Source organism: Aphelocoma coerulescens, chromosome 3, assembly GCF_041296385.1.
Source record: "Aphelocoma coerulescens isolate FSJ_1873_10779 chromosome 3, UR_Acoe_1.0, whole genome shotgun sequence".
In the NCBI taxonomy this organism is placed as follows: domain Eukaryota; kingdom Metazoa; phylum Chordata; class Aves; order Passeriformes; family Corvidae; genus Aphelocoma; species Aphelocoma coerulescens.
Window position 1 is genome coordinate 34,033,554 of NC_091016.1, and position 27,256 is coordinate 34,060,809.

The 27,256-nt window shown below is 42.0% G+C and overlaps 1 protein-coding gene and 2 long non-coding RNA genes across 4 annotated transcripts in view; 2 read left to right on the plus strand and 1 right to left on the minus strand.

Moving 5' to 3' along the window:
* Positions 1–25,976, minus strand: part of LOC138107913 (uncharacterized) — a 28,247-nt gene extending 2,271 nt beyond the window's left edge. Inside the window, exons 1-2 of one of the 2 annotated variants that reach the window (XR_011149764.1) lie at positions 25,427–25,976; positions 22,488–22,585 (exon numbers count right to left, since the gene is read on the minus strand). This is a non-coding gene — a long non-coding RNA (uncharacterized lncRNA). Of the gene's footprint in view, positions 1–22,487; positions 24,205–25,426 lie in introns of those variants that run through there. The other variant, XR_011149763.1, reaches the window with a different exon arrangement.
* On the plus strand, positions 17,167–24,285 carry LOC138107911 (uncharacterized). The gene is made up of 4 exons (XR_011149761.1): positions 17,167–17,519; positions 18,694–18,832; positions 21,543–21,896; positions 24,200–24,285. It is a non-coding gene; the product is annotated as an uncharacterized lncRNA (long non-coding RNA).
* The window catches only part of TTC7A (tetratricopeptide repeat domain 7A), a 190,653-nt gene continuing 187,916 nt past the window's right edge, over positions 24,520–27,256 (plus strand). The window contains exon 1 of the mRNA XM_069009784.1: positions 24,520–24,624. Within this exon, the coding sequence (XP_068865885.1) occupies positions 24,522–24,624 (103 nt within the window). The 5' untranslated portion in view covers positions 24,520–24,521. The remainder of the gene's footprint in view (positions 24,625–27,256) is intronic.

Consider the following 27,256-nt stretch of genomic DNA (forward strand, 5'->3'; position numbering starts at 1 on the left):
AAGGTAAAGCCACGATCGTTCAGCCGTTGTCCTTTCTGTATGCCCAAATGTACGAAAGCCATCTGCCTTCTCGTTTGTGAAAGGTTTTGAACCAGTTAGAGCATAGGCTATTTCTTGCTTGCCTGAAAGCAATGGAAAAGTAAAGGTTTTGTGAGCGCTGAAGATGCCACTGGAGACCTGCAAGGGATTGGAAGGGAACTGTAGGGTGTCAGACGGAAAGAGAAATAAGTGAGACCACCATGATGAATGGCTGTAAGGGAGGGATACCTATAAGGTATCATTCACTGTCAGTTTTTCAGGAACATGACTATTTTTGAAGAATGAACAAGCATCAAAAGACCTGAGAATATTGTCAGTGAGGGATGCAGAGTAAACTCAAAAGTGTAACAGGGTGATAGTAGGCTGGTTTCAGCAGTATTGTGGGGGTATGTAACAAATCCATAGGAAGCTGAGTTTCATTAGCTCTGCTGCTGACAGAAGAACTTGTCTTATCGAGCTTTTTATTGGCAAGGTTAGATGAGGGAATGACTGAAGTTATTCAGAAAATATGCTCTCATGATTTCTTTGGGGCTGTGCAATTGTACCGACAGAGATAGCGACTCTTTTTCACGATAAATTATGTCCAGAAAGCATACCTATCCTCTGCTGTCTGCCTTCCTCGCAGCACCCACTAGCTTCTCTTGATTCCAGGACTTAGTTCTTCTGAAAAGGATGATTGTCTTGCTGTGCCACAAAGGTGGAGCTGCGCTGATTAAATGGAGCCTTTGTGAGCAGTTCCTTGGACGATGTGAGGAGGACCCTGCTTTAGAACTATGTGAAAGCTTATACTTACTTGGATGGCAATCAGCATGCCTTGGTGGATGAAGCATTGGCCGTCTGTGTATCATCAAGGAACTTGAAGAGTCAATTCAATCCAGACAGTAAACAATGAATTGCTGACACTTGCAGCTCTGCAAGAGCTCAGAAATACCATCATGCACATCTGAGCCCTATCAGTGGAAGCACACAAGGATTACATTCTTTTGGTGATGGCTGCATTTTGACGTGAATAATCTGATGGGAGCCTGATGGTGTCCAACACATCCATTCTTGCCTTGTGATTCTTTTGCCATCTCAAATGTTGTTAGTTTTAATGATTCGATTATCCTTTATATATTCAGTTAGACATGTAGGTTTCACCCGCCCCCCCCCTTTTTTTTTTTTTTTTTTTTGAGTTATAATTAGTTTCCCTGAGAGGCAGCAGCTTTAATGCTTGGGTAGTTTTCTGAGAAGCTGGGACTGAAAAAAGCTTTTGGGAAATGACAATTATATCTCCATGGCTTTTATTTGGTATGCTTTATTTTAGTCTTTGTCTAGGCTGAAAGCTCTTGTTGACTGGCAGAAGATGCATTGAATCACTGAAATTAGGCAATTTGGGTGTAATGCCCCCCCCCCCCCCCCCCCCAATCATACAAAGAACTTGTATACTGACTGACAGTAAAATGCAATTTTTTTGGCTGATTTTATATTACTGGTGCAAAAAAATGAATACCCCCTTTCCCCTATTCTCCAGGTCATTGATTGAATTCACATGAATTTTTTGCTGAACTTTTATAGATGTTTATATGCTATGAACAGAAAATTTTGTAATAGATGTTTGTATCAAGGTAATTCTAACAAGATGTGACTATTTAATCAGTGTCTCTTGGCAAGCAGAAAAAAAATTACTGTTGGCTTGGAAATGACCTTGGAATCTTCTTTTATATTCCCCTTTCTGTTGTCATTCCAAGGTGGCCCATATCTGTCTTGGGGATCTTGTGTTACCCTATAAAATCCTCTCCAGGACTACCTATATGGATGCATAAGGACTCTGCAGTGGGCTTAAACAGTAGTAAAAGAAAACATCTATGGAAACTCCTCAGAGATCATATAAGCTGTTATCTTTTGAAGCTTGATATTTGCAGTTAGTTGCCCTGGTGTTGTGTCCTGGTTTCATGGCATCATTAGGAAAAAACAAAAGAGAACAATTTTCACAGTTTGTGGAGCTCCAGTGGGAATGCACTGAGGTGAGGGCTCCCAGCACTGAAAGAAAACCTGTGGTTTACCTGTAGTTTATGGTGCCTTTTTGCATAACAAATCTAAGGAAGAAATTTTGAGAGCATCTGAGAGGTCTTGTATGCTCTGCCTGAGTGGAAAGTTTCATTACTATACTGAAATGATTAAAAGAAACATTTTATTTCCAAGATAGAATGGGGACACATCTCTCTCCATCTTCTCACAGCGCAGGGAGCAGCACTGACTCCTGCCACACTGACTAAGGCAGCTTCCCTCCCTCCTGCCCATGGGACAGGCTCCTTGCTTGCTCACTGTGCTCCTTGCAAGGGATACAAAGGGGATTAGTGAGGTGTTGCTCCTCCTCAGCAGCTGGTTTGGCCACTGTGGGAACCCTGGGGAAAGTCAAGCACTGCCCCCACTCTGCTCCCCTTACTTATGTCCCTGCCTGGCCCTGGCTGCTGAGGAGCAGCAGAGGGGCCCTGTGGGCCAGCATCTTACTTGAATTAACAGGGAAAGCAATCAGTACTTCTTGTAAGTTATTTCACCCCTCCAGTTTAGCTCAGCTTCAAGCCAGGGCAAAGCCAGGGTTTCCATCACTTCTGGGAGACAGCAACTGTTTCTCCCCAAGGAAGCCCATAGCAGCTAGAAATGGAAAAAAAACACTTGTATGTCCCTTGGTCAATCTCTGCCTCTTGCTGTCTTTTTTTTTTTTTTTTTTTAAATAGATATATTTGGGAATGATGTGTCTATAGTAGTTTTACCTGTCTCTCGTGCTGTCTATTGTGAAGGGTTTCCAATCCCTCATTTTAAATGAAGTAGTATTCCCAGATGAAAAGCCTCATCTACCAGAAAAGTCAATTATATAATTTGTTTATATAGATTCAGTGCTACTAAAAGGTGGGAGTGGGGAGAGAAGAAAATTCCTTCACCATCTTGTACTTTTTACTTGTCAAGTTGTGTACACTGTCAGTGAAGCTGTGCTCTGGAATGGTCAGGGATGGTGTGGCCCCAAAAGGCTGTTGGTAGGGAAGAGAGTCAGGCTGTCTGCCACTCTGGCTTGGAAGGAGTGTGCTACATAGTTCTCATTTTCTGCATGTGTGATTAAAATTAAAGGAAAAAAATAATCTTGGCTCTAGCAGTGGGAACCACACAGATGTGAACTGAATGCAATACTGATCTTATTTTTGCCTGTATGTCACCACTTCCTGTGACCTGAAGGACTCACTACAGCACAGGCAAAGACATTAATTACCCTTTTCAGAAATAATGGAAGAAAAGTACCATATTCAGTGTTTCATGATATACTTTCTGTGTTTTACTTTAGGCAAGTCTAACAGCTTTCCAAAATCCCAGATCTGTTGGAGATTTTATCCATTCCTTTCTTGGAAGTTGAGGATTCCAAGCACTTTTCCAAACTGATTGATCCAACCTCTCATAAAGCCAGGTAAGGCACACACACAGACCATGAGGAAAGCACACGTGACTACATAAATGTGTGCATTTATGTACCCTATTTGGTCGTGATATTCATAGATGCCAGCTTCCTCCCCAGTCAAGGGACTCCATACATGCATGTGCATAGCCAGAAACATTTCTGTTGTGTGATTAAACACATCATCTCTCTCTGTGTTTCCTGAGGATGGATCCTCCTAGGGGCCCAAAAGCCCTGCCAGCTCCGTGGGTGCCTTGGGGGTGTATCATTGCTCCATGGCACTGCAGAGGGTATTTCCATTAGCTGTCCATGCCTCAACAGCCCACAGCCCCTCCTTACGTGTGTGGGCTCCTGCTCTGTTCACATTACCTGCATTTTCACCTTGACACACAGTGCAGGTATCCACAGGCATCAGCCTGGTGCTAATTGCCTCCTTCAGAGACCTCGCAGCTCCTCTGCATGGCAGCGGCGCTGTTGCAGCTCTCCATCAGCAGACGTAGGAAGTTGTAGCCTGAAAACCCAGGTACTTCACATGGTGCTTTAACATGAGGTTACCAGGATGAATAGGCTGGAGTTTCACTTCCAAGGAACTGACTTCAAGTTTTGGTTGCAGAGAGAATTATGTTTAAAGATCTCTTACACCTTTGGGAAGCTTTCCAGTTTCTGGGGTTATCACTGCTTAATCATACCCTCAACCCAGTGCAGGGTTCTCTCTCAAGTTCTCTCTCAAGATGGGGCTTGTTCAGGGACTTTTATGGATTTTTGCTTGCATGCTTGCTTTTTAAGTGTGACTCTTTCGCAATTTAATTTGAGGTTGTTTGTTAAAGGTATCTGCTTTCAGAAGGTTGCTGAGAGTTTTTTGTGTAGAAAAAGTAAAACATATTTCCTCCTGATTAAAAGGTACATGACACCAGAAAATGTAACTGGAGAGGGAAAAAGATGTACAAAAGAGAATGGGGAGCATGTTGGCATAAGACACAGTTGACATAAGATATTCAGAGGAATTTTTAAATTGACATTTTTTGGAATTTGCTTATTACATGAGCATTACATTTTATCTAGATGAAAGTATCTGGTGGTGTAGGCCAGAGCTGGTATAGCCATCTTTTTGCTTGCTTTTGCATAATCTCAGAAGGATGGTTATGCTTTTGAAAGAGGAGTTAATCCAGAAATGTAAGGTATGACAAATGCATCAGCCCCTGCCTGCACCTTGATGTTTAAGTTCTGGACTCAACGGTCCTCCATTTATGATACAACAGGAACATATTTTGTTCTGCTCTAGTAGCAGCACTTAATTGAATGTAACTGGCTTGTTGGGAAATTAGATGATTTGTCTAAAGCTCTAGGCAAGGAACACATTTTTAAAGTAAGAGTAGAGTGTTCAAGTAATGCCAGCATTAGCAATCTGTAAATTACAGATGAGGTACACTGAGCAAACAGTGTGTTATCTCTCTGAATACTTAAATTTTTGCACATTTTTGCAATTTGTTTAAAGAAGACAAGAGCTGGACTGTCAGCACTGATTTTAGTTTTGCAGTGCTATGTCTTTCTATTTATAATGGTCATAAAAGAGGTCCTGAAGGCAGCGTTTCTTGTCAGTGAATTAAATATTCCCTCCTATCTGCAGTGTTTGCTTTAATTTGAATATTTGTCATGGATAATGAAAGATAGTCTGAGAAAGAGGGAGTAAACAAAGTTTTCGGGTCTCATCAGCTTCCTTGCATCTTCCTATTAGTGGTCAAAATTAGAGCCTTGTTTGAAGGGCTACGATGCTCTGTGGATGCCAAAGTGGGAAGCAGCCCATTGCTGAGGGGATGTCACTTTGTGTGGTTATCTTACAGCCTTCCTTGTTAATATGGAGACTCTGGCCTATCTTGTTTGTAGCAACTGATCAAATGTAAAGCACGTGCCTCAAATGCTGAGGCAGCTTCCTGATGTCACCCCTAAGTGGAGCAGGAGGTATGCCCAGCATGCAGAAAGATGCAGTGCAGAGCTCCAGCTGTGCTTCCAGCTGCAGAACTGCCCACTGCTCCCTGGTGCAGGACCTGTGTTCTTGCCAGCCAGCCAAGCTCTAGTCATTTAATAAGCATCATAGGCTTCCCATATTTGGTTGCCAATGTATACCTTTGGGCAACATTCACACTCTTCACTGCCTGCTAATTAATTTGTTTTCTTACACTTTCCTGGGATTTGGATTGGCACCAAAGCCCCAAAGGGAAGATTCTAGCTGTCAAAAAGTGAATATTTATAATGAGTGTAAGGTGTAGATGGAAACCACATAGTTGTCACACAGCAGCTATGACATAAAAGATGCTATTTCTTCCATACTGTTTCCTGTAAGGGAAAGAGATATTTTAGGAAGGCAGAAGATGTGATTACAGAAGACAGCTACATGGAAACTGTCATTGAATGCTCTGCATGCTGAAATAGAGTAGTGTGCAGGAACAAGGCTGTGAGAAGTATTTTAATAAATATTAAGTTCATGGATGAATAGCAAAAATATGTAAGTATTGATTAAACATGGCTGGCTAGCCTGTGTATCGTTGCCCGGTTGAGGAACACATGATTCAGAGTGGAAAGCTGTGGTTTTCCTCCTGGCCCTGAAACTACTTTTCTCTAAGACCTCAAGTTGTATTTTCCTCTGATTTCGTACTCTTCAGACCAGCAACATGTTTCCGCAGTTTCCTCATTTCTTAAATGCTGCTGTTTGCTAACATAATTCCAGACCATTGGTGATAAGTTATATATAAGGACCCCGGAGTGAATATTATGGAACTCTGAGATATTAATTAATCATCTTTGGTTTTAGGTTCCTGGCCCTTTGCTGAGTGCAGACTTTGAAGCCCTGTGGGAGCCCTGTATAGAGACCAAGATTCCCTTTCTGTGCCTGAGACTTCTTCCATCAGCCTCAGAGCCCTGGTGCTCAGGGCTTGCCCGCCTGCTGTGATGCCACCCCTTCTTACAGGCCCTGTACCCTCACACCTAGTGCTGGGCTCCCACAGGCAGTGTCAGCTGTTGAAATGGCTTGGTAATGAACTGTAGGGCAGCACCCCTATAAATTAAATCTGAAATTTATCTTCATGCAGTCTGATGACCATACAGAGTAATCCTAGCACATAGCATCTTTCTCCACAACAGCACCACATCATGGATCTGCATACCAAGGAACCCTTCATGCTCCCCACGGTCAGTAGATATAGTGAGCTCTACCCAGTTGCTCTTGCAACATCCTGTTTTCCTCATGATGCTTCAGGGAATCTCTGGTATCTTCAGAAGTGCCCTTGAAACCGTCTAAGAGAAGTAAGTAAATGTGTTTTAAATAGGCTGTACTACTTAAGGTGATCTGAATGATGAAACAAAAGTATGCAGGTGACTAGTAAATGGCAAGGACATAAAATAGGAGGCTGATGGACAGCTCATTTGGTACTTGCAAGTCCTCTGATGGTGTTGAGTGCAAACTCTTGTGAGGCAGATGCAGAAACCAACACCTCAAACCTCCTTGCAACCAGTGGAGTTGCAGAGAGGCGGTAGTGGTGGTTTGTGTGACTGATTTTTCCCATCCCATCCCCACGGTGTAATGGCAGAAATGCCAAGCTGTATTCTCTGAGCTTGCACTGGAAACACAGAGACAGCCCTTCCCTGGGATGCAGTGCGAGGTCTGGAGGCTGCCTCCTGCTCTGTTTTAGCAAGAGAACATCTCTACAGCTCCCCATACCACCTTCTGTAGAATGACAACCAACATATGACTTGGGATTGAAATTCTTGCAGCTGATGGAAAAACAATTAAGATATCATTAAAATTCTATGTAGAGAGCCAAGAAAATGAAGATAATGTCAGAGGAAAGGTGATACGTAGGATAGTACAGAGAATTCGCTTAAGTTAAGCCTGTCATTAGGCACAGCACAGAAGGTGCTAATTGTACAGTGCATTTCATTCATCCCACAGAGAATAATTAACACTTTCCCTTCTGCCTTCACTGAAAAGAATGGATTCAACACATATGCTCTCTTGATAAGGCAGGAGTTGTCATATTCTGGGTTCTTATGTCCAGAAGAATTATACTGCTGAGTTTCTTCACCTGCTGACTGTTGAAAAGGAAATGTTACTAGTCATGTGAGAGAATGCTGAGTGTTTTCATCTGTTGCTGTTACAGAAATTATTGACCCAAGAACAAGCATCAGAACTGGCTTTCAGGTAAATGCAAGATTAATTATGACCCTAAATAGGGAAGAGCTGACCAGAGATTGCTCCTATCCTGAGAATCTGCATAGATGTACTGGAAGGGATGGAGAACACTGCAGACAAAGACTTCTTGGGCCCATGTGGGCTTCCAGCAGCCTGGAAGGGTGATGGGGATTTTTTCTTAAGATTTATTTCCAGGCTGATTCAGCTATTGACAGAGAAACCAAAGCTCTTGCAACAAATAGACTCTGACCTGCCTTGCTACCCTGATCACTCCCAGTTCTGAGCAATACTATTGTGACAGAGTAATAGCTGCTTTGCAAAGCAAATCTTAACAGCACCAGGTCCAGTTTGAGTGTTTGCACACAGCTTCACTTTGAAGTTTGCACTTGAGCCTCCCACACTCCTCATGAAATTGAACTAGAGGTGATAGTCTTCACTTCCTTTTAAACTTGAGAAGATGTCATTGCATATTACTACCCAGCTGATGCTGTACTCCAGTGGTGACTATGCTTCAAGTGATCCATGTCCATGTGGTCTTTCTATTTCACAGAAATAATTCAGATTGACTAATTAAAGATTACAAAGCAGTCTGACATTGTTGGCTGAAAATTCTACCTTGAAAATAAGATAGATACTCTACACACTCCGATACTTTTGCCAGAGTCTCTGTAAGAGAAGGTATGTGTGTACAAGCTGGTGTACTTCACATTAACTGAAGTTTTTCATCCCAATTCCTGCCAGAGACCGTCCAAAGAACCATTCTTCCCTCAGTCTAGGTATCTTCAAAGTTTTGGGAAGTTTTCCTTAGGACATTGTCCTCTTGATACCTGCCAACAGCATCAGTAGACGGCTGGCTCTGAGTCTCGTGACAGCTGCAGTGTGAATGTGGGAGCTGCAGAGTTACACAACCTCTCCACTGCCCTGCTACCCCACTGTTTGCATTACAGCAGCACAGCTAAAGGGGCCCTGTCACCCCCACAGTGGGTTTATTTCTCTGTGGCACTTTGGGCCTACAAAAGTAGGCTCCTGCAAGGAGCTTGTTTTCAGCACTGTAGACACCTGCTATCATGTGGACTCTGAAAATGCTGAGCCAAATTCCTTCCAAATGTTTGCATACACTCTTGAGACAAAGCTATAAGATGCTCTTGCCTCTCTCCGATACAAGCTGAGATAGCAACACCCTGTCCTCAGTCCACCATTTCTGCAAAGGTCTGCTGGAAACCAGGGAACATCTATATATGCATACCTCCCTGGCCTGGTCTTCACCTGTTAGCCCCAGCTGACACATGGGGCTTACATTGTTTCCCTACAGCCCCTTCTGTCCCACTGTTGCATCCAGTCCAAGCTGGTACATGAGTAATCTGACTGAAATTGGGTTTGAGGGAGAATGAATTTAGTTCAGGGGCTGAAAAGGGATATGTCATAAACAAGACTTATGTTTCTTAAAGCACTAATCCCAGCCTAAGCCCAATGAGTTGCACATGAAGTCACTTAGGAAGGGTCTTCTTTGGGTTGGTCTACCTGTGACTACATAGCCATTATTTGGCCTTCAACCAGTCTATTTTCATTCATAGACTGCTCACCATCCATCTGTGAAGCTTATGTTCCTCTGAATGCACCAGGAAGTTAATAGGCAATGAAATGTGATAATCAGGCAGCGGGAAGCAGCAAAGGAGGTGCCTTTGGTGCTTTGCTGAAAGTTAAAGTGGATGCGGTTGCTGGTGGTAGGGATGACTGGTGTTCTGGTAGGCCCAGAGGGATGTCTGTGAGGTGTGAGCAGCTGGGGTGCTCAGGGGTAAAAGCATGCAGAGTGCCACTGTAGGAGACGCTCTGTCAAGCAATGAGGAAATCCTGTTTTATTGGAGTCAAGGAGCTCTTGGCTTATGGGATCAGGAAAGCTTGCAGGTATAGATCAGAGGTCTTAGACATCTCCACACAGTCTTACAGTGTGACAGAAACAGCTAGAGAATTTCTTAGCCAAATGAGGAGCAATTACCCATCCCAAGTTCTCCAACTGAGACGCCTGTCTTGGTCTCATTCCCTTGTAAATTGAAACAGCAGATAAAGTCAAAGAAACCAAAACCTGAAGGTTAATGATGCAAAAAACAGCAGGAAAGGCAGGTCATAGCATTACAAGAGGACATCGTGATTTTAGACCCTATTACCATGTGTCAAATGAGTAATTTCCATAAGAATTGTGAATGGAACTCAGTTGCCAGTGTAAGGGAGTGAGTATCTCTGGTTTAGGGACAGGAGACCACCAGCTTCCAAAATTTTGTAAGTATCAGTGATTTTTGCATGCCTAACAGAAAAAATGTCTCATGCTGGGCACCCAAATCCAGAGGCCACTTTTAAACTTTGGGGATTTTTTTCTGGTTGAAGTGGAAGAAACATTTCTAACATACAGTCCTTTCCTACAGGCACACTGACATGAAAGTTAATCATAGTTCTGGCCCCAGATGGTTACAGTGAATTTACTTCTCTGTCTGTGGGAGTCCTAAAGGATACTTGATAGTTGTCCAAGTAAGTGCTTAAAAATTGTATTATAAAGGCTAAGTAACTAGATAGCATAATCCAGAATGATCCCAAAGGAAGTGGAGGTAGAATAAGTGTTTCAAGCCCTCCGAGGTGTCCCATAGATCTCACCTGAAATACAGATAATTGTATGGCATGCATGAAGTGTTAGTCATAGCAGGTGTGCACTGAAGACATACCTTCCTATTTTCATCAGGGAAATGCTGCCAAAAGATACTTCCTGCTTTGCCATGGACAGGAATATTAATATTACATTATATGTAAGGAAATGTAAGCAAAATATTTTTCAGCCATACATCATATATCATGTGTTATGTTATACTGTATGGGAACTTGGTGTGTCTGTGTTACCTATGTTTGTTTTGCAAATTAATTTCCAAACAGCCAGCACTGTTTCCATACCAGAAGCCCTTAATAAGTCAAGGAGAATAGTGCAAACTACTTACAGTCTCCTTACGTCCTTCCCTGCAATCCCAGGCAAGATAAATATAGAAATCTCTAGGGCTGAGATGTGAGATGCAGTATTGATGAGTAAATGTGGAACTGGCCTCACTCAAAATATCATTAGATCAACTGATGAATTAAGATGGAGATGGAGCTGAGTGAAATCCTGCTGGGGGTGGGGAGGGAGGGATGTGTGGTGTGTGTGTGCTCCTGGGTCCCTTGCAGGCTTGCAGAAAGGCCAAAAACAATGAGGTCTGAGACTGTAGAAAGTCTCAAGTTATATGAAGCTTAATCCAAAGCTCAGTGAAGCTGAAGAAAATCCCCCATGGTGCATTAATATTGCATGTGTTATGGGACTTTCTTTTTTTGAAGAGCAATTATCTCAAATGCAGGGACACAAGAATTCCACTAAACCTCAGTCTTACTCTGCATGAGGTTTACAGTGGATATGAGGGAGGAAGGAGCTGCTTTTTCTCTCAAGGTGAATATGATAGAGTTAATTTGTGGATCAATTTCTTGAGTCACATCCAAGGTCTACACTAAGTTGCAAGAGATGAAGAAGATAGGAAGTCCATATGCCATACCTGCCATGAGCAACCAGAGAGAATAGAGGGAAACAGGCATGACCCCTTGCCTCATCCTCACCACGTCTGCTCAGGAGCAGCAAACCATCACAGGCAATCAGCAACTGCATGTCTGTCAAGGATGCAACACATTCCCTCTCTTCTGAAACAAGCTGTAAGGATGAAATATTGCAATATAAGTAAAACCTTTAGCGAAGGTTGAGTTTTACAGCTACACATACTAATGTCCTGTGAACAGGAATCATGTGCACTGCTTTGTCATTGTAATAGTCAATGGTATTTGGCAGTTGTTCTATCAGGACTAAACCTCACTGCTGCAGCCTGGAGAACCCTCTCTTTCTGTTAAGACTCCTAGCAAGAAGGACTGCTAGTCATGTATGTGATCACTGGGCAAATGATGCAGCACAAGTCCATTGAGCAAGCAGGCCAAGTAGGTACATGGAAATCTGCCATACACTATCCTGGGAATAAATAACGTGGAATGTGACACCTCTGGGAACCAAATGGTAGTGCAAAACATGCATGCAGAACTGTGAGCAACCTAAAGGGATAAGCATCTGTACTTACAACATGCAATTACAAATTTACAATTACTAATGCCACACTCAGCAATTATGTTTTAAAATTGGTATTTTTTGTTTAACATGTGGCTGAGGACAGATTTATGATATGATTTCAACTCCTAAATGAATTGCAGTTTTTCTGGCAGTTAATTGTGTAAATGGATGTGCAGGAGTTTATCTCTCAGTATCCAGTCTGGTTTTTATGGCTGCTATTTTATTCCTCTGTAATTGCTCTAGGATTGACTTTGCTTGCCAATACTTACAAGTTAAAACCAAGTTTTAATATATTTCTTGGCTTAAACATAAGATTGAGGGCAGGAGTTGTTTCATTTGTGATTTGGTTTTTTTTTTTCTCTGAATCTTCTTTTTTTTTTTCCTATTAATTTCTAATTCAGTTGCTCCAAGTCTGTGGTACATTGATATGTTTCATATAAAAGGAATAATAGCAATTTTCCCTGAATATGCAACACTTGGTGATGTGTGTTTTATTTAAGCAAGAAGGAAGAATCCAAGCAGGAACAGTTCTTTCTAGGGAGGGCAAGAAATGTCACCAGTGAAACATCATAGCACTGCTATGAGTATCTCAGCCTAACAGGGCTGGTGGACAGGAAAACGATGGCCTTTGCTAACACTGAATCTCTCTCTTTCTTCCTGGAGGGATGCCTCCACTGCGGAGGGCAGCAGTCAGAGCCAGAATCAATATCAAGGGATCAAGGAAACCACAGGAAAAGGGGAATTTCTACTCTGCCTACAGCAGAGTGAGAAGATTGGGATTAGCTGCCTAAATCAAGGTCAGATGCTCTTTAAGAGAATATTAGAGGCATCATCTGTGGGGTACAATCACAGAATGGGTAAGGTTGGAAGGGACCACAGTGAGTCATTTGGTCCAACCTCCCTGCAGCAGACCTAATTAAGCAAAGAGCATACACACAAAAGGAGTACGAGAACATTGACAATTAATCTCTAATGGTTGAAACAGTTACAAGTCAGTGGGAGAAATGGGAAGAAGAAATCTACCTGGTTTGAAAGTGGAGGTGGAGGAGATTATCTCAAGTCTGTCTGGTTTTTGTGCCTCTGATAGATTCAGGACTCAGCAGTAACTTGCTCACACTACTACCTGAAGGCTCCCCTGTGGCATTATGAGGTCCTGATACTTTGTGCAGTTTCCCACCACCCTCCTGATCTTCTAGTGACAATGTCTGGCAGAAAGCATTATGCAGATCCTACCTTGTGAGGATCTTGGGATTTTCTGAAGGGCTCTGACCTTGTCAAGAGCAGACTGAATTTACAGTCAGCCCAAGCTGAGGCGGAGGAAACTTGGACTTCAGATGGTGGAGATTTTCAACTTCAAAGCACCCTTGGGAGCACTCTAGCAGGCAGAGCCTAGACAGAGCCTGGGAGCAGCAATCCTTTGTGAGCTTTGCAGTGGTTAGTTATGGTGAGAGGATGTTTTGGGTTTCCATGTACTTTCCAGTCTAAAGATTCTGAGCTCAGTGAATTCAGCAAAGCACATAAATGACCCTGGGCTTTGCTGAAGAGGAGAAAAACTTCAGACTAGATTTCTGCAATGCCATACAAATGTTTCTTTCCTCTTGTACCTCTATCCAACCACCAGCCAAAAATTCTGTGTGAAATGGGTTCTTGATGTCAGTGTAGACTGGCATGTGATTCCCTTATAATTTGGGGTGAGTTGAGGCTTTAATCATGAAACCTCACAGACTGGAACTCTGAGGAGAAAGGAGAACATGCAATACTCTTTCAAAAGGTTGTAGAGTTTCCTTAATATCTATTTCCCAGACCTGTCTGGAGATTTCACTATGCCACCTAAATGCTTTCCAGAACTTTTGCTGCATGGAAGCATCCTCAAGACTGTAATGCATGCTTTGACTTATAGCCAAAATTGTTATAATAATCTGATTGATTACTGTCATCAGTTCCTGGCTGCTAGAAATGGCATAGAAAAATATTTTTTCAAATATTTTTCTAATGACAGGATATAAAATAAATAAGCCCTACCATCCTTGTACCAATGTATGACTTAGGCTAGTTCTGAAAATGAGATAATGGAAAATTCTACTTTCAGCTCTTGAAAAATTATTTTAAAAATATGAAGTCACTATGTAAAATGTAATAGAGTAAGTGAACATAATCTTAGTGGCCCAGAGATACAAAATAAGCCTGTGGTACTTTGACTAGTAGCAGTCCTTTGGGCAGATATTGCTTATCTCACAGTATATTGATGTCTCTACTAGGCCTGAACTTGTTAGACATGACACTTCAATCTCAGACTAGATTACTGCAGCAGCTTTTTGCCTTAGGACATACAAATTCGATCCTTCTAACTTCACCATAGATAAATTTTTATGATACATATAAATTCCCTGTTGTGTACGTCAAAACCTGACCATGACCAGACTGTCAATATGCAGAATATGAGGATGTTTTGTAGTTCTTTCATGCTGCTGGGCTTGCTTTTCTTTCCCAGCATTTGTATATATATTTTTATAAGGGGAGGAAATGGGTAAGAGCCTCATATTATGCTGAAAGACAAGAAACCACGAGCCCATTTGTATTGGTCTAATGTGGTGCAGAATAGCCTTTCAAACTTGAATATGGCCATGCTCTTTTGTCTTGACCTGAAGCAGACTCAAAAAAGGAAATATTAGCATTGTGGAAATTATTTCCACATGCATGAGCTGCCTAGGAAACACAGGCTGAGGAGAAGTATACAGGGACCACAAGAGAGAAAAGAGTGAATTTTAAATACCTGGAGGAGAAAATACCAAGAAAACAGTATGTCCTCTTCTGCTGAAGGCTTAATCAACTTTGGCCTGAGCCTTCTGGCTTGAGGAATTTTGGATCCTGCTACCTGAGGGACTGGCCATGTGCATTTGTTTCAGAAAGGCTCGCCTAGTTGTAGAGCACTGCTGACTCTGACTTCTTTTAAAGAAGACAAGAGCTGGCTCTGTTTCAGCATTGAACTCATTCACTGGTCTAGGCAATGGAGTGGCTCCAAAGAGGGATGAAGGAAGACTGCAAATCATGAATGAGGATGGTGGCAAGGAGGAACATGGTCATCTCCATTGAATGTTTTGGAGGGAGAGAGAATGAAGAATGTCAGGAGACTTGGTAGCAGCTAGATAAAACAGCATGTATATAAAGTTGAATCCAAGTTCTTCTAACAGGAAGACAGTAACAGGACAAGAGACACCAGGCACAATGTGGGAAATTCTCACTTGTTATTAGGATCTTTTTTTCACTGGAAGGGTGATGTAGCACTGGAATTGATGATCAGAGAGTCTGCAGGATCTCCCACCTTGGAGATAACCAGATCTTGCCTGGATGAAGCCCTGAAAAAACGTGACCTCAGCAAGCCTTATTCTGAGCAAGTAGTTTTCCCAAATAATCTATGGAGGTCCCTTCCAGCCTGAATTATTCTGAGATTCTGGATCCGATCCTACAGCTGGCAATAGGAGGACCTTGGCTATCATGCTTGAGGATGGAGCAGTGTGAGTCTCTGACTCATTATTAGGTTGGAGTCACTCATGAATTCAGTGTATTTCATGACAGAATGTCAAATTCCATGGGGAACCTGACAGCTACAAACTTTCTGACACTGCAAGGCAAGAAATTATTTGCTGACTCATATCACTAATAAATGCTGTTATTTATCCTCTCCAGCACTGTCAGATGATCCCTTTGAACTTTTCATGATACTTTGGACCAGGGCAAGAGCTTAGTTCCTGTGAAGAGGCAAAGGTATGCTTGGACCCAAATTTTCAAAGCTTCCAGTTGTTCATCTGAAACTTGGTCTGCAGGGACAAAGCATCAAGCGAATGGCAGTGGGATGGATCAAAGCAAATGCTCTGGGCTATGCTCTGAGAGAAAGCTGTCTGTTGGTACTTCATCACAATGGTAATGCTCTAGGCTGCAGTGGGTAAGTTGATGGATTGCTGTTTACATCAATATTTTCTGCTGAAAAGCAAAATTCAAGGAGCAGCTCTGATGTTTTATCTTCTTTATGTGGGAACATGGCCAGCGTTGCCCATAATTCATACTATGGTATGACTAGGACTCTGGTATGTCACACACCATTTCAAAACTGAGACGGACAACTTCTAAAATTAAGTTTAGTTATGCATGTGTTTTGTTAACTATATTATGTACTGACAGCAGCTTTTTTAAACTGAAGAACAAGAAGATGACTTCTCATTATCTAGATAAGACTTTTCATTAGCTAGATAAGTGCCACTAACAAAAGAGCAGAAGTTGTTTAATTTGGTCAAAAATCCCTGTTTCAGTTTTATTCAAAATACAGAATTTCATGGAGATGTGTTTTCATTTGCATTTCCATAGCATAGAAAGGAGGCTGAAGGCACCAACAGCAGCACCTCAGATTGCTGCAGCAGCTGCCTGTGTGTTTGTACCCCAAAAACATTCCTTGTCTTGTCATGAGTAAGTGCATGTGTGTGCCCTGCTTGCAGACTGTTTGATTGCTCCCGTCATGCAAAGCCTGGCAGAGATGTGGTGTTTCCTACACGAGCTGCCATATCTTCCCAGCTCGTAAGTGAAAGGCTAAACATTAAGCAGAGACTAACGAGATTTCAGTTCTGCAGCACATTTTAATTTTCAGCAGTTTGTATTCTGCCATATACCAAACAGTCTTTCCTAAGGGAAAAAAGCAATGTAATTAACATGGGGTAGATTTCATTCAGTGTACTGTTTCCTTCCATTATTGTATTTGCCAGAGGAACTATTTAGAGAGAAGCTTTCTCATGGTGTTTTGTACAATCCAAGTGTTTTTAGTTTGTCAGGGGATTTTTTTTGTTTGGTTAGGGGTTTTTAAAATTTGTTTTCAAGAAAGCACTACTTGAGCGGTTACATCTTCTGAAGCCATTGGATTTCAGTCATTTTAGATGCACAGTGAGAAGGAAAGAGACAGTAAGAACTAAAAAAGATTATTTTTCCCATTACTGGTAGGAACATCCTCATCTGAGTCCCATTAGAGAGGTAACTGCCTACATTAATAAAATAAACCAATATATAATCACTACCAGTCCTAATGCTGGGGCTGAATGCCCTAACTCAGTAACTCATTTATGATGTGTTTTAGTAGTGTGGCCTCTCTCATGTTACCTGAGTAAATAGAACAGATGCAGATGCTTGCCAGAGGTTCAGTGTCTCATAAACTTGTCTTTACAGGCTAACCTGAATATCCCTTATAAATTCACTGCTCCTCACTTACTGGACTCAGTCTTCAAAATAGGCATGAAAGCTAAAAATGCAATATTTATACTTACAGATCCAGTTGTCATTTCTCAGCTCAGTCAAACAACAGTAAGCTAGAGAAACAAGATTAGCACATAAATCACCTCTTTTATTAATAATTTTCCCCTGGCTTTAATGACCCTGTCTTCTTTCATCATCTCAGACATGGTGAAGAGTTATCGTGCTATCTTTGTAGAGGCCTTTTCAGTCTCTTACAGTTCTAATTACCTAATTGAGGGACAACTAGTTTAGAGATGAACAGAATTTTTGCTCTATGGTTTGTTTCTTTCTGTGGTTCCCTCTGAGAGTTCTGCATTTTTCTTTATGAGGGTATCCATCTCCTGTGGAAGTTGACTGTGTGCTTTGGAGTTCATTTGCTGAGGAGGATGAGCAAGAGCTGCTGTGTGTCAATAAAAGCAAATCCATGAAAAAATCCAGTAGCTAATCCAGTTCTCCAAAAACAGCTGATGAAAGTAAGTAAGTGTCACCCTTCAGCCTCTGTGCCAGGAGGTTTCCCAGATGATGGCAGGCAGTGCTTGTGTCTTGAGCAAGTGCCTGAGCATGCTCATGGCTGGTCCAGTCTCACAGCAAAGCTACTGGGCATAGGCCACCAGCAATTTGGGGGTCAATATGGCACCTGTGCGAAAGGTAGCTGAGATGCTGGGGTGGGCAGAGACACCACAACATCCTTCTGTGCTTGAGAACAGTCACAAAACTTTCCAGGGGAGAGGGACCCGCCAAGGGTGACTGCTCTCATCACTGCTCAGCATCTTCTCTTTGCCAGTGGAAGAAATTATGACATCTGTCTCAAGACTTGTCTTTTTAATGCCAGTAATATAATTTCTTCCTCCTTCAAAATTGATTCATTTGAAGCCCTAACTTAAGGCTGGTTTTCCATGAGCATATTCATTTTTTAGAATGAAGTCAGGTTTTCCAGTTGCCTTCTTGATTAGTCTAATGAATTTTCCTCCTTTCCCACCATCAAATGCACTTTTCTGGAGGAGGGGGAGGTTAATCTCTGAAGGAAAATTATTCTTCTATGACACAGGAAAAGTTTTAAATTAAGATTTTAAAAGTGCCTGATTGTTATGGGGTTTTCAATATTTCGGGTACTCTGTTCAAAAACATTGTAAAGTGACAGCAAATGCTGGTTACCTGCCCTCTGATCCCCGATGCTATTTATTTGAGGTGTCCTAAATTAGCAAACAAGACCATCATTCAATTTGACCCAAAATACTTCTCAAACATTCAAGCTTCTAATTCTGCCCCAGTTCAGAAAGCTGTCTGAATGTTGCCAAGCCTGAAGTTTAAAACAAACAGTTAAATACTTGGCTTTTTAAAATTGTTTCTTGTTCTCTGAACTTTCCATGTTCATGTTTTCAATCTAATTCTTTTCAGAGAGAGATTTTCTTCTCCCCTTGCTTTCTACTAACTAGCCATGTTAAGGTGCTAAAAAAATTGCACAACAGAAGAAACTTTATTAAATAGGATAACTCTGCCTATAGCCTCAACCTAAGCACAGAGACTGGAGCCTCCACTCACCTTGACTCTACATCCCAGCTAACACCAACTAGTCACTCTACAGGTGAGGTGGCAGATACTCTTCTGCACTTGCCTAATGTCAATCTTCTCCATCTTTCTGCACAGCATCTGCTGTGATCATGACTCAGTCCCTGTGGTGCCCAGCTGCTCATTTTCCCCAGACATTTGGCAGGTCTCCATCATCTGTTTCAACATTGCATGGGAAAAGGACTGGGGGAGGTAACTTCCATGCTTCACATAAGAGGTATGAATTACATTACTTTTTACCTGTGTTGCTTAATATAAATAATGTATTTCCTTTTTGTAGATTTATTATTTACTCTTGCTAGAAAATAGTGATGTTAATGTTGATTTCCTCCTTAGGCTTGGATACCCAAAGACACAGTGAGTTTTCACCAAGTGTTCCTCAAAGAACAACTCAGTATGAGAAATCCTCCTACAAATCCTACACTTACCCATGTAATCAGTCCTGCAAACAGCCATAGACAGGATTCCAAACAGTTAATGTCAAATAGCTCATTTTCTCTCATCTCCATACAAATTCCTGTCATGTTGCATTACATGTAAACAACTGAGAAACTTAATGACATGCCTTTCAGTCAAAATTCATATGGCTTTTCAGTCTGAGCAGATTAATTGCAGTTTATAACAATATAAAGCGATTCAATTTGATTAGAGTTTCTATTGTTCTTTGAGATAAAATATTTTATGTGAATATAAAGCCAAGTTTTCTGCTGGCATGACTTTACTGACTTCTGTGGAAATATAAAATACTCATCTAAAATCCATAGTATATCATTGTTGGTGTGCTATTACAGTAAACAAATTTTATGAGCTTCTGTAAATTAGATGTGCCAGATCAGATTCCAGGCCCCATGGAAATGTCATTGACAATGAAGTGAGGCAGTGGGAATATTTTGCTTTGGAGGAGACAATTTTGAATGAATCTTTTAGCTTTTTATGATTTTGAAGGGTTTTCTACTTCCATTTTTTCAGCGTCCCTGTCTTCTTCTTGATGTCTTGCTCTTAAAACCTGTTTGTAATTTTCTTTAGTTTCATTCCTATGTACTCTAGAGTTGTTTCTCTATTCTTGCTACAGACATTGCTCTGGTGTTCTGTAGTAATCCCATAGACCCAAGCCCAGAAGCCCTGCAACACAAGTTCTGCTTGCTGCCAATAGGGATAATGTGAGGAACTTCCATGAAACCTCTAGTACATCCCTCATGGAATAATATGTACCTCAACAGTTTAGGGTGCTTTCTTTTTTTTTTTTTTTTTTAGTCTCCAGCTCCTCTCCTCTCTTTTTTAAAAGCAAAATATTACAGAAAATATATTTAAGTGGATAATGAATGCGTGGCTTGCTTTGTTTGTTCATCTGTTTTGGTTTTGTTGTTTGGTTTTTTGTTTTATTATTAATAGTACCAGTTTTCTTTAGTTTACTTTTCTTTGTATAGTTTTCCAGTTTGCAGAATGATACGTTTGGGGGATGATCACTGCTCAGAGATGTAAGAAGTTGTTTGTGGTGTTCTGAATCCCATAGAACTGCACTGGGAGGGGAATTGAAATTTTTTGGCAAGTTTGTGGGCTTGCCAATGCAACTTCGCTTTATCCATGCTGCTGGACTAAAAACAAAGGTTGCAAATATTCTGCAGAAATTGCCAGTGTCTGATTGTTTGGCCTCCTACTGCGTGATCAATATTCCAGCAGAGTTTCACTTCTACAGGACTAGCACATTCTATAGAGCAGGAGGCATTTTTAGTGTATCATTAGCAATATTGCATTTACCTGTTACAATACTGCCTGGTACAGGGGACCAAAGCAAAAACACTATGTGGAAAAGTACAGGGCGCTGCACTTTGAACTGAAGCTGTGTGTATAGGAAAGAGGAAGCATGTAGTTCATACCACCAGTGGGATATGTTACATACAGATCACATTAAACCGGGCTGCAGAATTGAAGATGTTTATGTCAGCATTGTAAAATTCTGAAAATGTGTTAAAAATGAGGAAAAAAATATTACATTATCAAAATGTCACTACTTTCATAAGTGTAGAAATCCTTTCTACATAGATTTTTCATCCCTCCCCATTTCTCTAAGACATTTTGGTTTTTTATATATTCACTCAGAATGCCTAGAAGCTTTTAGTTTTTGATGGGAGGGATTTTGAAATACACTATTTTCACACTGCATGTAATAGCATGATTAGGAGTACAATTACTGCAAATTCCTTCATTTCTCGGTGTGAAGATCTCCAGAGGCAGCAGGAACCACTATTGTTACATGTGTGTTTTGTCACTTGAGGGTTGGGATTTTTTCATTTTGTTTATCCTGTCTGCTTGTAAGCAGTACAGTTTCAATCTCAGATTTCAGTCTCAGATTTGGGTGACTTAATTACTTTGATGATTATTGAGGCATGGTACAATATGCACCTCCCATGAGAATTTTTAGCTTTTCTTAAGTCAGAGGCTGTTGGAAATAAAAAAAAAGCATCTGACAGAATCAGATTTTCATAAAATAATAATAAAAAATCACCACTCATAAAGATTTTTCAAAATAAAATTTCAGTGTCATTTGAAAGTTACTGATAATTTATACAACTGGATGAACACTCTTTTATAATCATCATAGGCAGAGCATGAGGTTACTGGAAAAAATAGGCTCTATATTGGATTTTCTTTAACTGAGCATCCTCAAAGCAATGTGGGTTAACAGGCCATGAGGTGACTGCATGGGCAAAACAAGATACATAGCAGAAAATGACAGAAGTCAACACTAAGAGGAATGAGATTTTTTAGACCTATTCCAAACCTTGGTCATCTCCAAACCTTGCCAGTCAAGACGAGTCTGCTATGCTATAGACCAGATTTAACCAGAACACTTATTTGTCACAATCAGTAGCTGTTAAGTATCAGTAACTCTGAAAACAAGGGATTATATTTTCTTCTGTCTTCAGATTCTGCTTTGTCTACTGAATGGGGAGTGGAGCACAAGAGGAGCACAAGTGCTACCAGTGGTGACCAAAAGCTGTGGTGACCTAACCAGCCTCTGAAGTCCCTGATGAGGTACCCATGAATGCTGTGTGAGCACCCTGATGGTGGGCAGCACTCAGAGTTCTCATCAGCCACTGGTCCTTTAGTGCTTCTTCAGGCAAATGATGCAAGCACTTCTGTGTGAGAACAGACACCCTTTCCCTGCCTCTGCTGTAAAAGCAATGCAGATACATGGGTGAGATCAATTGTCCCACGTTTCAGGCCAACAAGCATTTCAGGAACAGCTTCAAAGGCATGGAGCTCAAACTAATGAGAAGGTGGGTACAGGCGATCATATTTACTGTCTAGTCTTGGAAAAATCAGAATAATTTATTTTTTCTGTCTTGATCGGGATTTTTTTCTTTAAAATAGATAAGAAACTTTTCTTTTTTTAAAATAAGAAACCTGGAAATTACTGCTTAAAATCAATAAGCTGCAATTCCTATGAGAATGGCCTATCTGGAGCAGTGGGTTTATACCCTCAAGGGAGAAGCTGGAGAAAGTCAAAGGAACAACCAGGAGTACATAACTGTTTCTGGACTGATTCACAGATCTGTTTGCCATCAATGCTATCATTGTGGTGGTGACATGGACTGTTACAGCTAAGAGCAAAGAACGGTGAAAGTAAAGGGGTTTGACCCTACAGCTTGCAATACTCAAAGGTTTAGTGTTTTGAGTAAGGCGATAATCCAAAGCCTATAAAGGCAGAAGAAAAACAGCCTTTTGCTTCAGTGGGCATTGCATCAGGCCTTCAGATGACTGGCAATCAGCAGACTTCATACTGTGTAATTCTGTATGAAAGAAGCGTTAGTTCTCCAACATAGAGTCAGCTGAGGAGGAATAAGACATGCTGTGTCTTTGCAACTCACCCTTCTGGTCAGCAGACATCCCTGTCACTGCAGGCGATGTAGATGTTCTTGAATAACTGGTGGAAAGACATCCAGCTCTGCTTTGCCACTGCTGCTTCCTGCTAAGCCAGAGAGAGAATTAGCAGGGATCCCATTGTCACATACCCCAAATCTGAACTCTGGGTTATATTTAAATGAGCACAGGAAAGAGACGGAAGACTCTGTGACCCCTGTGAATTGGGGGATTGGTTTTTATAAACTAGAAGGTGAATGTCAGAAGATCAGATTACAAGTGTCTACCCGTGTGTTTTCACTGTGTGGTGGGTCACCTGGAGTTCAGGCTCTGTAAATTCCAAGGAGGTGGTTCCAGAGCAGTTTGAGCACTTCAGCAATTCCTAGCAGCGGTGGTCTCAATTTGGGAAGGATTTCCTAACACATCTGAAAGCCAAAAGCTCCTTTGCTAATTAATATAGAAGAGTGAACCAGTGGGTAAGTCCCTAGAAGAGAGACTGAATCAGGCTAATTTGTTATATAATTCCTTTTAATATGGTGAATTAGGGTGATGGCTAGACAACTACATATTTAATTCTTCAAATAATTACAGGTGGGTATTGACATTAAAGGTGGGAGAGAGCAAGTTAATTTCTGCTTGTTGTTTTCAGCACGTGCCAAGCTCTTACTTCACACCAGTGAGATGAAGTAGCAGTTGGCACAAATCACCAAAAGGAGAAAATTAAAAACCACTAAAGCCCAGCAACCCAAACTGTCACTTGCTGACAATCCTATTTAGTCTCTTTGCTAAGAAAAAAAAAAAAAAGTAAATGAAGGCCTCAAACAGAGTATTCCACCTGAGTAAACCTGAGTGTCTGGTTGGGTCCTCCTCAATGCAAATAATGTGTGAGAAGGCAGCAATAGCCTCAGTTTTCCAACCTCCTCCTCCTCTATACCTTTGTGAACTGCTGTCATGGGCAGCCCCAGAGTGGGGCAGGGCAGGATGACAGCACTTGACTCAGGTTGGTCCTTTCTTCTGCTGGCACTCTTGGCTATGAAAAACCTGTTCCTCCCCACTGATAGGAATGGAGGTGCTTGGGGCTGCTCCACCATGTCAATCAGGATAGTGGAGTTTTATGACCTCCCTTTGCTAGCACTACTGAATATGACCCAAAACAGCTGGAGGTAGCTGTATCTGCACAACCTGCCTCTAACTCATGTGTCCTTACATAGGCCTGGGATATCTTTGGCATTTATGCCATGGCCGCCAGTGCTCCAGAGGCACAAAGGGGTTCTAATGTCCTGCCCAGCCCCCTGCCCAATCAGCCCAAGGACCTGCTGCCCATGTCAGCCCCCAAGCCCATCTACCTCAGTGATGCTGCAGTAGGGCCAGGCTCCAGCTGCCCACAGCCCTGCCTGGACATGGGCCCTCCAGAGCCAGACCCACATCCTATCATGTCACCACAGCCCATGTGGTGCCCTGGCAATGGCCATGGGTTAAAGGTGTTTTCCCACATGCTTTCCATTCAAGATGATGTCCTTCACTCACAGGATTCTATGACCATCTAAGTCTTCCCTGTCACTTGCATAAGTACACATGTGAGTAAGTATATTTATTGAGAGTCAAACCATTTGTATGAAATATGGGATAAAGCATACAGAAGTATTATATATTGTTACTCTAAGGTTTCCTCCTATCTCCCTGTCCTGCAATCTCCCTTTCTCCTCTCTTTCCCCTCTAGTTTGATGTCTACGAGGAAGAAGAGAAGCTGGGGGTGAAGTGAGGCAGCCTGTAAAGCAATGAATGACAGGCAAATCCATATCAGGAATTAATTTCAGCATGTTTCATATCTAATCACTCAGAAATCACACAAATTTACTCCTTTACTCCTATTTTGTTAATGGCTAGAATATTACTTGTAAGCCAAAGCTTTTGTGTTTAAATCATTCCTTTATTTTATTTTTAAATAAAGAATCTGTTTTGCAGTTTGACATGTTTCTTGTTTTCAGACTGTTGATTTTCTGTGTGGTTAACTCTAGGCTTCCTACAACTGACAGCTTATTATGTCACCTTATGAAAATTATGCATGGCTTCTGGGAGTCATCTATCAGAAGGAGAGAGCATGCAACACTCTGAGAAGCTGGTACCTTCTCTCTAGTTATCCAGGTCGGTGGTTGTTCAGTGAACCTATTAATTGCCTGAAGTGAGTTGCATCTCTACAGGTATGGGACTGTATTGTCTTTCTTTGCTGTGTTTAAATGGCAGATGTGTAATGTCCTGGTTTAACTTTATCTCTGGCCTGGTGGTTCCAAATGCAGCTGGCTACGTTCTCACTGGACAGTAGGCCCATCATGTGCCTGCAGAAGTAATGGCTGTAGGTGAATGTTCCGTCTTCCCCTTATCTCACACTCTCTGAAAACTGCCGCAGTTCAAGGTTGATGCCTTTCAGTGGAGCACTTACACACTTAGCTCTAAGCGCTTAATTCCTATCATTTCATTGCACAGGGATGGATTTAAGTGCCTACTCATAGTTCATGGTTTGCCAGCACTTCAACAGTTTCTTTTGCAGTGGCCAGATAAGATAAAAGTGAGGAGCCAGCCCTGCAGTCCTGTGCCTGAGGGTATGGTTTGCTTTCTGGTAGTGATGGGCAACACCAGTCAAACCTTTCATGATACTCCAAGTAGAGATTGATGGGGCCCTATGCCCTGCTCACTGAGGATTAAGGAAAGGTGCTCTCCAGGAACCTAGGTCTGACCTTGTTAAGGTCCAGTTATTAAAATTATTGAGGAATTCCTTAGCCCAAATTAAGGCACAAATGAGACCATATGCCAGTGACAATAGTATGGATTCTATATAATAGCAAATGTGAGGGAAAGAAAAGCAGAGAGAAAGAAATAGGGAAAGAGGATCTTGGGGAGTGGGGGGGGGAGAGAGTGAGGTGGAGACAGACTAGGTAGAAAGTATTACCACTCTGTGGATCCCAATGGCATTCCATTGGTGCTCTTCTTCTGGTCTTCCTGATGGTGAAGGTCCCCCAAAAAGCATAGAATTTGTGGGTTGATATATGCTCAGGCCGGGTGGCAATGTCCAGGTACGTCGCCCCTGGGGGGTAGGGGAGCAGTCTCTTGCAACAGACTCTGGACCTGTTGTATCAGGTGCAGTCCTGTGGTGCAAAGCCTCTGGGGGGGCACTTTGGGGGGTCTTTGATGGATTATGGCACCCCCTCAGCTACCTCTCACATGAAAGTCCTGTGGATGTGGCCTGTGGGATTGGGGGTTTCACAGCTGGGCCAGTTTGTGTAAGGGAGGATGGCACTGTCTCTGACCAGAGGTTACACCCGAAACCTCTTCCCCCGCCTGGTTTCAGGGAATCTGTGCAAACCTGGCTTCTGCAGGCTGTGGTCTCCCCACCCCAGACTCAACCAGAGGTGGTGACTCTCAGCATGGCTGCTGGGTTTGGTTCCCTTGTGGATGCATTCCTTTGGCCCCAGCCTTGTTTGTTTTTTCCTAGGCCTGAGTGATTGAAGAATGGGTTTTCATTTATCTAATCTCCAGTCCAAAGTTCCAATCAGGCATCCTTTAGGGAGGGATGGTCTTCTTTATGCAGTTTAAAACTTTATATCAATGTTTGAGGCATGAACCATTCCAGCCTCTGACGTACCTACAGAGAAATAGGAGAGGGAAAGATTCCCCTACTTTCTCTGGTTGTAGCTACTGGTAGCACCATGCTCTGCTAGCACAGGTCACCCCAGCAGCACAGTAGGGGTCAAGCCTTTATGCTGTGGCCATAATGGGTCAATCTGCCAGCACATCCTTTCCAAATCCTATACCACTATCCCCAATCACCCACACCCACTCTTATCTGCTGTGTCTCCTCCCAGGATCAGCTCATCCTTAAGAGTATGTTTAAGGGCATCTCAGAAAGTGAAAAGAGAGGAAAGGCATCATTCATCTTGGCTATGGTCTGACTGAACTAACAAAGTCTAAGCACCTTGTCCACACTGGGATTAGGTCCTAAGAAATAACTGATCACAAGAATAAGAGAAAAATAAATAGAACATATTCATCTGAATGGTAGAAATAATTTTTGTGGGTGATGCCAAAATGTAATGGGGTGTGTTGGACTGTGGCCAGTGATAGACTCCAGTTTTTCACTCCAGTTACAACAGAGGTGAGTTCAGAAGATGTACCAGTCCTGGGAGGGGAAGGGTTGTAAGGTAGTGCATAATAATCAAACTGAGACTTTTCAGAGACTTTTTAGCTGGAATTTGGAAATATCTGGAAGATTTACAATCATTTAATTTTACTGGAATTTGTATCCATTAACATTTTTTTCTATGGCAATGAAGAATGAGTTTGGCTTAGGACTAGTTGCCACTGGCTTCCCAAGAATTATAAAGCCAAGCTAATAAATGTCCTCGATCAGATGGCACACCTCACTCTTGTCCCCCTGTGGCTCTGTTCCAGACAGCTTCCAGCCCAAGCAGCTGCTGGGGAAGAGTGAACTGCTATGTCCAATTGGCAGAGCTGTGACCAGCTTTATTTAAAGGCTTTTTTAAAGGCTTGTGATAGAGCATACTCTGCTCTCATTTATACTAGGTGAAAACATAATATGAGTTTTAGGCCAGTTCTTGTCCTTTCATGCTGCTGCAGCAACAAAAAGGAGTCAGAAAACTGCTCTCACTGATAAAGTCTGGAGAAGTCATCCTGTAAAGGAATAGCTTGACTTGGGCAGCCCTGGGCCCCTGCTCTGCTCCTCGTGCTGACAGCACAGCTGAGTGCCTCTCGGAGTGTGGTC